At 40.4% G+C, this 8990-nt stretch overlaps 1 protein-coding gene across 1 annotated transcript; it reads left to right on the top strand.

The window, feature by feature from the left end:
- The first annotated feature begins 531 nt into the window (after positions 1 to 531).
- On the top strand, positions 532 to 2883 carry LOC103973076 (receptor-like protein EIX2). Its single transcript, XM_009387543.2, has one exon. The coding sequence runs from the start codon at positions 532 to 534 to the stop codon at positions 2881 to 2883; it is 2352 nt and encodes a 783-aa protein (XP_009385818.2).
- The last annotated feature ends 6107 nt before the right edge of the window (positions 2884 to 8990 follow it).

Below are 8990 nucleotides of genomic sequence, written 5' to 3'. Positions count from 1 at the left end.
AATTAATAACAGAACAATTAAAAAAATAATTTTTATTTAGAAATGAAACTCCTAAGAGTATAGCAAGTGTTTTTCTTTCACACTTTACTCTATCAAAACCTTGAGATGCGTACTTAGGATTTCTCTCGGTGTCTTCTTCTCCAAGCAAATTAGGTACCGAAGCAATTTAATTCTAATTAAGAAATAAAAAAGAAATACTTACTATTTTGTACTTTAGTTATTTCAGTCAGTCAACTGTTTCTGAGTCAACGTGGTGTAGTCTCGATCAATTCTATGCATACTTGGCTTCACGTTCATGATCCGCATGATGCTCTGCATCGTATCCGCATGAACTCTTACCTCCTTCGTCACATACGAACTCTCCGATGGTGAAGGTGTCTTGTGTGCTCTCAGTCGAAGTCTTCTTTAGAGAACGAGTCGGTGCAATTAATTCCATGCATGATGTAATGGAGCGGAGAAAGTTAGAGCTTGGAATGGAAGAAGTTGTGTGCATCAGTTGGCTTATAAATTTGTGATTTGGCATAGCGTAGCATGCACCTCCACCTTCACCCTGTTCTTCTGATTGTGGCGGCTGAGGAGGAGCGAGGGAGGGAGATCAAACTGCGCGCCATGGGTTTCCCTTTACGCTTCTTATCATCATTGTCGTTGTGCCTCTTGGCCCTCCTCCTCCACCGGGCCACGGTGACAAGTGGGTGTTTCAGCATGGAGAGGGAGGCACTGTTGGACTTCAAAGCCGGCATCCACGACACCCATAACCGGCTATCTTCTTGGGTAGGACAAGACTGCTGCGCATGGGCGGGGGTCATCTGTCGCGCCACCACTGGCCACGTCTTCAAGCTGGACCTCCGGAACACGAATACGCTTGATGGGGCATTACGCGGTGAGAGGATGAACTCGTCATTACTTGCTTTATCTCATCTGAGGCACTTGGATCTTAGCTTCAATGATTTCAGCGGAATCCGTATACCGGAATTCATCGGCTCCTTCAAGAAACTGAGATACCTCAATCTATCTTCTACATATTTCATGGGAGGAATACCTGCTCGGCTGGGGAACCTTTCGAGCCTCTACGTTCTTGATCTAAGCGATGCTTTATACGTCGATGATTATGGCGACGGATATCCCGTCGACAACCTCGACTGGCTCTCCCATCTCACGTCCTTGAAGCACCTGGACTTGAGCGGGTTGAACCTAACCGGTGTCCCAGATTGGTTCTCATCCGTGAACATGCTGCCTTCCCTCCAAGTGTTAAGTATGTCTTCCGTTGGTCTCGATACCATCCCAGCTTCTGTTGTCCATGTCAACTTCACCTACTCTCTTACCGTCCTCGATCTCTCCTTCAATAGTTTCAGCTCCACCTTACCCAAATGGTTGGGGAACGTCAGCGGTCTCACCTCCCTTGGCCTTTCCTCTAGTGACTTCCGGGGCACTATTCCCGATGCGATCGGAGACCTGAGCTCTTTGACCTTTCTCAATCTAGGAAATAATTTTCTGCTCGAGGGAATCGTGCCAAGATCCATGGCAAATCTCCGCAGGCTAAAAGAATTAGATTTGTCGGTCAATCAATTATCAGGAACTTTGACCGGTTGGCTCGAGCAACTCACAAACCTCATCGTTTTGAACCTCAGCTACAACTTATTCAATGGCTCCGTGCCTGCATCCGTCGGAAAGTTCTCTAATCTCACCGGACTTTATCTCGGTGGGAATTCTCTCGGAGGTGTCATTTCGGAAGCTCATTTTGAGAGTCTCACAAAATTACGAGTGTTGGACTTGTTCGACAACTCCATCACCGTATCTATTGGCCAGAGTTGGGTCCCACCTTTCCAACTCAGAGTTATATATCTAAGCAATTGTCATCTCGGGCCTCAATTCCCCGAGTGGCTACGGTTCCAAACGCAGACCCAAGAATTGACGATGCACGATTGTAAAATTGCAGCAACGATCCCTAATTGGTTTTGGAACTTTTCATCTTCCACCGTCACACTCGTAGACCTCTCCGACAACCGAATAGGAGGAAGGTTGCCATCTTCTTTGTCGTTCGCCAGGTTGGAAGAATTATATTTGGACTCCAACATATTTGAAGGTCCATTGCCGGCGATGCTGCCGTCCGCACTCGACACCCTATATCTCTCCAATAATTCTTTTACGGGGCAATTGCCGGTATGGCCGCATGTTAGCTTGGCGTTGCTCTCGAACAACATGCTCGATGGTGACATATCTTCATCGATCTGCCGATGGACGTATCTGCGATACCTTGTCCTCTCCGGCAACAATTTATTTGGTGAAATCCCTTATTGTTTGGGGGAGTCATTGCAAAATCTTTCTATATTGAGTTTGGCCAACAATCATTTTTCCGGTGAAATTCCAAACACGATTGGTTTCTTAACAGAGCTCAAACTATTACAACTGAAAAACAACAGTTTTTCAGGTGAGCTTCCTTTGTCATTGCAAAATTGTACAAATCTACAATTTCTTGATCTTGCTCAAAATAATTTTGTCGGAAGTATTCCGCTTTGGATGGGAGAAAATTTATCACAATTGGCGGTCCTTCGCCTACGTTCAAATATGTTTTCTGGAGACATCCCTTGGCAACTAGCACAACTTGGACGACTTCAAATATTGGATCTTGCGAATAATAATTTCTCAGGTTCCATTCCCCACAACTTTGGTAATTTTAGTACCATGGCATCAACTTCAGACAATGGTACATTTATTTATGACTTGTTCGATATATCTACGAAGGGACAAGATCTTTTTTATATAAAAGATTTAGATCTTTTGAAAACTCTAGATCTTTCAAACAATAGACTAATCGAAGAGATCCTGATGGAATCGGAGACCTTGCAGGACTCAAGAACTTCAATTTATCGAGAAATCATTTAGAAGGAAAAATCCCTTGGCAGATAGGAGGAATGAAATTATTAGAATCCCTTGATCTATCAATAAATGATCTTTCTGGTAGCATTCCTGAGAGCTTATCGGCTTTATATTTCTTGAGCTACTTGAATTTATCGTATAATAATCTTTCGGGAAGGATACCAACCGGTCATCAACTCCAAACCCTCAATGATCCTTCTATTTACATGGGCAATGCCAACTTATGTGGACCACCAACTTTCAAAAGTTGTCCCAACAATAAAACAATTCAAAATAATATACAAGAGTATGAGAAGGAGATTTCCGAGTGGTTGTGGTTCTATATCAGCATGGTACTAGGATTTGTGATGGGATTTTGGACCTTTTGTGGTATTCTCTTCCTCAAAGATGCATGGAGGTATGCTTATTTCCGTATGATTGATGATATGTATGATCGGATTTGGGTGCAATGGCAATTAATTCTTCGACGATTGTTTGAACGTTAATCTTAAACTTGTTACTATGGATGATCAAAAAGGCTTTATGGTAGATGGGAATAAGGTATGTCATCACTCTACTTTTTATTTGTATGGTATTTTGGATTCGTAATATTTGTTGTGATCAATGAAAAAAGAATTTGTATTGTTGATCTAAGAAAGGATGGGCTGCTGTATTATCATAACATAACATCATAACATCTTCTATTTGAGGCTTGCATTATCATAACATCATACCAAAGTAGGCTCATAGTTTTAAAGCAGAGAGATATTAGAAAAAGAAGAAAACATACACCCAAGTCTTCCACATGAAGATATAGTTTAAAAATATGCCATATTGATTTTAAAGGAACAAACACATTATATTTAAAATGATAGAACAAACATTATAATTTGACTGCGTGTGTGGATTGGACACTCAGGAAGAGAGGGGTGGCTTTGGCAAGGAAGAAAAGAGGAAAGAAAAAACAAGAGGTGTGAGATTTAAGGATGTCGTTTTTCTATCAAAAGAGTAAGTTTAAAATTTGAAAGATTACATATACCAATCAGAGAGCAAATAGGACTATAGATTAATTAATCTAAAATTATTGAGTATGTTATGATGTTAGAGAAAAAAATAGTCATTATTAGATAAGAAAGAAAAGATTATGATTGATCATTGGATTGGTTTATGTTATTTGAATCATTTAAGAAAAGAAGGAGAGTCTTATCACTATATCAGTTATAATAGTCTAGGATTAAGTTAGGTATCCAATGATTTTATCTAACTTATTTTCAAATTTAGTAATACATATTTGTTAATAATTAAGTTATGTGATTTGCAAATGTTAAATTGGCTTTTGAAAATAAGCTTGTTGATATTGCATTTATTTAAAATAATTAAAATATTTGATTATTATTTTGAATGTTATATTGTTGGACATATTTGAAATGATATGTAAAGAGTTATGCATAATGATGTTTAATGGTTCAACCAGTTGGTTTTGATTTGGACTTTACAAATTGGGGTTATAAATTGGTTATAAGTTCATAAGTTATTGATAATCTTTGCATTAAAATGAAATCTATCCACTTATGTTTTATTATGGAAATATATTCAAACATTATGTTGTCTAATGTGCTTATCATACTAAAAGTTAATGTAAAGTTATTTTTGCTCTTTATATAAGTGTATAGTTTTCTAAACTGCAAATATGGTAAGTTTTGTCAATATATGAGTTTTTGTAAGTTGTGGTTGCTTATATCTTTGCTGTTAAAATTTTGCAGATCCTTGGGAGAAATTGAATTTTGTTATACCTCGAGGTAATAAATTATATTATTTATAGTTCAAACTCTTGAGGCTTGTGATGTAATAATCCATTGATGAGATGTCTTTGGTGAACTTATATATTGCTGATGTTATATGGTGAACTTATATATGGATGTATCTGTTTTGTATTGTGTCAAGTCCAAGGATTCGGATTTCAGTTGGATACAAGTTTAGGCCTTGCAATTCCCATATAAAAACTTATGGAACTATGGTTATAATATTATGACATATATTGTGACGGTGAATGATTAAGAGAAGGAGAAGATCTTTACAAGACCTCTGCTATCACCTTAGAAACCCTTATTTCTATCGTCTTTAGCTTTATGGAATAATAGTAATGATAACATGTATCGAAACCACAAAACGTAATGTAGCTCTATTGGTTAAGCCTTAACCAATGAGAGTTGTATATAGCAGCAGAAGTTTGATCGAATTGGCAGTCAATAGCACGGACAGTGTGCTGTGAATCCTCGAAATAAAACCTGGCCATCAGAGTTGAGGGTGAGCAACGTAGAGATTAATACGCGTAGATAACAGTGAAGTAGTCAAAAGTAACAACAGTAGTTGGCAATCGAGGTGTAAGGACTCTCCTCCTATCATACGTACTTCCACCACCTCTCAATCAACTATTCCTATCCTTTCTATTTTATCTCTTCTTCTTATAAATGATATTGCATTCCACGAATCGAGGTAGAAGGAACAGTTGTTGGAGTGTAGACTGGGTTGGCAAGTCAAGTCTTCTCGACAGGCGACGTAGGAGTCCATCCATGATCGACCGGTATGGAGAGAAACATTCCATGCAATGACAAAATTCGTATAGTCACCTGTCTTATCACACTAACTTCGTTGCAGCTTAGGGACGTAGATTAATCAGTGTTGGCCTTTACGATTGACTCGACTGAGATCGCAGCTGATACAGGAATATCACCGCCCCATCGCAGAATGACAGTTGGCAGTCACAGAGGAATCGATATGAAACAATCTGACGGGTGTTCAGTGGGGAGAGAGGCCGACCTGGGAGATGACTCACGATTGACTCTGCATCGCTCAGAATCGAATGGGTCAACATCGTGCAGCGAAGGTCCGGACAAGATGACTCGGCTATCGGGAACATACGGGTTGGCTGCTTATACGGTTGCGTCGCACAGGACAATGACGGGTACTAATGACCCGTGTACCTTCAGGCCGGCATCTCATGTGTATAAATGTCGATCCCAAGGTAGAGAAGGAGATCCAACCTTTTACATTACTAAAGATTTTTTTTAGTTAATTTAAGGATGCAATATAGATGGGACCACTTAAGCTTCACTTCGAGGTTGACCACGAGGACGTAACGAGAGCCCATAAGCCATCTCCCGACACTACCTCGTTGCTAGTCATAGATGTCCTGCAAACCAATCAAGTGAGTAATGGCACATGTGACATAACATGCTATCTTTTTAATTATATTATTTAGTATTTTATCACTTTATATTACTTGTTGCGTAAATATATTATGATGTCTATGAATCTGTGCAATGAAAATTGAATCGTGATAAGATCATGATAATGAGACCGATTCACTTTTAAACATAGACTCTAAATAATCCTAGTTATAGGATATTCGAGAGGACATCGAGATAATCAAACAAACTGGTGTGTTGTATACTCGTCCATATGATGGAGATAGTTGGTCTCATAGCTGTTCGTGTGGGGCCACAAGAGATACAATGCAGATGCTCATTGGAGAATGAGTTCGCTGATTGATCTGCTCACAAAATGCTGGATGGTTAATGATATCTTATTGTCAAACAACGATTTCGTCATCCTAATAGTGCATCTGGTACCTAGACTTGAGAAACTAAGGATGTTCTATATAAGTACTCCACTCTTTAATACCAAACTTATAGGTTTGGAAGTTCCAGATCTAGTACAGTAAGTCATTTGGAGTGGTAGCCAACCTTACGAGAGCTATTAAATATTTATAGAGGATCATCTGCTCTCGATATCATGAGAGGAATATCATGTGTGTTCTTCCTCAGATAAATCCTTGGCCAAGGTCATTCGGATTGAGAGAAAAAGAGTTCTCCAAGAGAATCCAATTAGAGCGAGACTCGAGGAGAAACCATATGGGCCTGACATTACCATGCTAAGTATACGGTTTCTGAGATATTAGATAGATAAGTGACTATATGTACATGATAACTGAGGATAGATAGGTCCAAAGGATTGGATTCCCCTATATCGTCTGGGGACTACAGCGTAGTAGCCTAGTACGTTCATAGTCGATGAGTCGAGTGAATTATTATGGAGATAATAATTCACTGAGCCAGAAAGAGTTCTGATAGGTATGACTCACAACCAGCTCAATATTGGCTTAGAGGGTCACACATATATGGTAGTGTTGCAACTAGTAGAGGTTCGAATATGAGATATCCATTGGAGACCCTATCTTATTTGATATCCAATAAGCCCCTGAATTATTGGATCCCATGGATGAGATCCAATAAGAGCTAATAAGAGTTTATAGAGATCCACTAATCTAAGAGGCTTAAGTAATTAGATAGGAGGGAACTAAAGGCTTGGGGCTTCTTGGTTGCTACCTCCTATTCTCCTCTCCCATTTTCCTCCTCAAATAGCAGGCATAGAGATTTAAGGAGCGTCGTCATAGCCCTACTGTGTGGATCATCGCTAGAGAGGATTCAGGTATTCAGGGATATATGATCTCCTTAGGTAATACAACTATCTCATACATGATTTTTCGTGTCGCGGGTTTTGCATACCAATCTTCGCACAATGATGAACACATTTTAAAAAATTTAGGATTTTTATTTTATATTCTTCTATTGCATATGTGATGTCGCCCCTTGATTTCCCTACAGTGGTATCAGAGCCAGGTTGTTCATGTGAAAGATTGGTTTTGAACTACGTGTATTGTGTTTTAGAAAAACTTACATCAAAATTTTTGACGCAAAAGACTAGAGAGGGCATCAACTGTTGCTGCCCTCGCAAGTTGGCTAATGGCTACTTACAGCATTGGTTACTGCCCTCGTAAGTTGGCCAATAGCTACTTGCAGCATTGGTTGAGGCCTAGCCACCTGCATGTAAGTGGTCGGTGACCTACAGTCGGCTGCCTGCGGTCGATAGCCTGTGAGCCACAGGCAGGCAACCGCACGAGCGATGCCTACTGATGCTATGCCCGTGGGCATAACTATCTGCAGGGGCACCCTCTGACGGGGGTAGCACCACCTGCGGGTGGTTGTAGCATCGCCTATGGGTGTTGCGCCCACGGGGGTAATAGCGCTTGCGGGCTGTAGGTCAGCTGCCTACGGTTGGTAGCCTGTGAGCCACATGTAGGCAACCGCACGGGCAGCGCCTACTGATGCTGTGCCCGTGGGCAAAACTACCCGCAAGGGTGCCCTCTGATGGGGGTAGCACCACCTACAGGTGGTTGTAGCATCGCCTATGGGTGCTGCGCCAACAGGTGCTACAACGCTTGCGGGCTAAACCACCCACAAGTGTTACACTCGCTGGCAGAAGTGATCGTAGGCACTACACCTGCAGGTAGAAGTGCGTTGCACCCGCGGGAGTAGTGCTGCCCGCATGTAGAGGTGGCGCCCCCGCTCTCACCCCTACAGTGGCCGCTGCCGGTAGGTTGGTGGTGGTTGTAGCGTAGCAAAGGGGAGGGTTAGGGTTTTTTTAGGCGAAAGAATAGTTTTGCCCCTCGGAATTTGAGAAATTCTAGATTTTATCTTTTTATCTAAATTACCAAAATATCCTTCGTAATTGAGAAAATTTCTTATATGTCCCTAATTAAAAAATTAGTTAATTAAAATATTTAATTAACTATTATTATTATTATTATTATTATCTAGTAGTCCTATATAATGATATTTACATGTGATGTATGATGTGGATGGATAATCATAGATCGTATAATGTGTGTGTACTTGTGATTATTTTTATTATTATTATTGGGGCCTATGAGCCTCCATTTTATTTCTCATTTATTATCAGGCTTACGTGCCTATGATTAAGTTGTAATCACACAAGGAGGCACAGCGGGAGCGTGGAAGCGATAGTAGGACCCACGAAGTTGAGACGGATGATCGCGATGCATGGAGATGCATTAAGATGCCGACAGAACCGATGAGGACGAGATGGACGATCACAGGGCATGGAGATACGTCGCTACACACATAGAACTTGATATGAGTGATTAGGCCTATTGGCTCGGGCATGATCGTATTAGGTTGTGGTCCATGATCATCTGGTGTGATTGCTCATGTGATGTGTGATTGATTATACACATACTATATATATATATATATATATATATATATATATAT

Source organism: Musa acuminata, unplaced genomic scaffold (genome assembly GCF_036884655.1).
Source record: "Musa acuminata AAA Group cultivar baxijiao unplaced genomic scaffold, Cavendish_Baxijiao_AAA HiC_scaffold_1138, whole genome shotgun sequence".
Taxonomy (NCBI): Eukaryota; Viridiplantae; Streptophyta; class Magnoliopsida; order Zingiberales; family Musaceae; genus Musa; species Musa acuminata.
The sequence above is the reverse complement of the archived record's forward strand: the minus strand, read 5'-3'. Positions and strand labels throughout refer to the sequence as shown.

Coding starts and splice junctions, on each gene's coding strand:
- LOC103973076 (XM_009387543.2), top strand. CDS start 532: ATGCACCTCCACCTTCACCCTGTTCTTCTGATTGTGGCGGCTGAGGAG.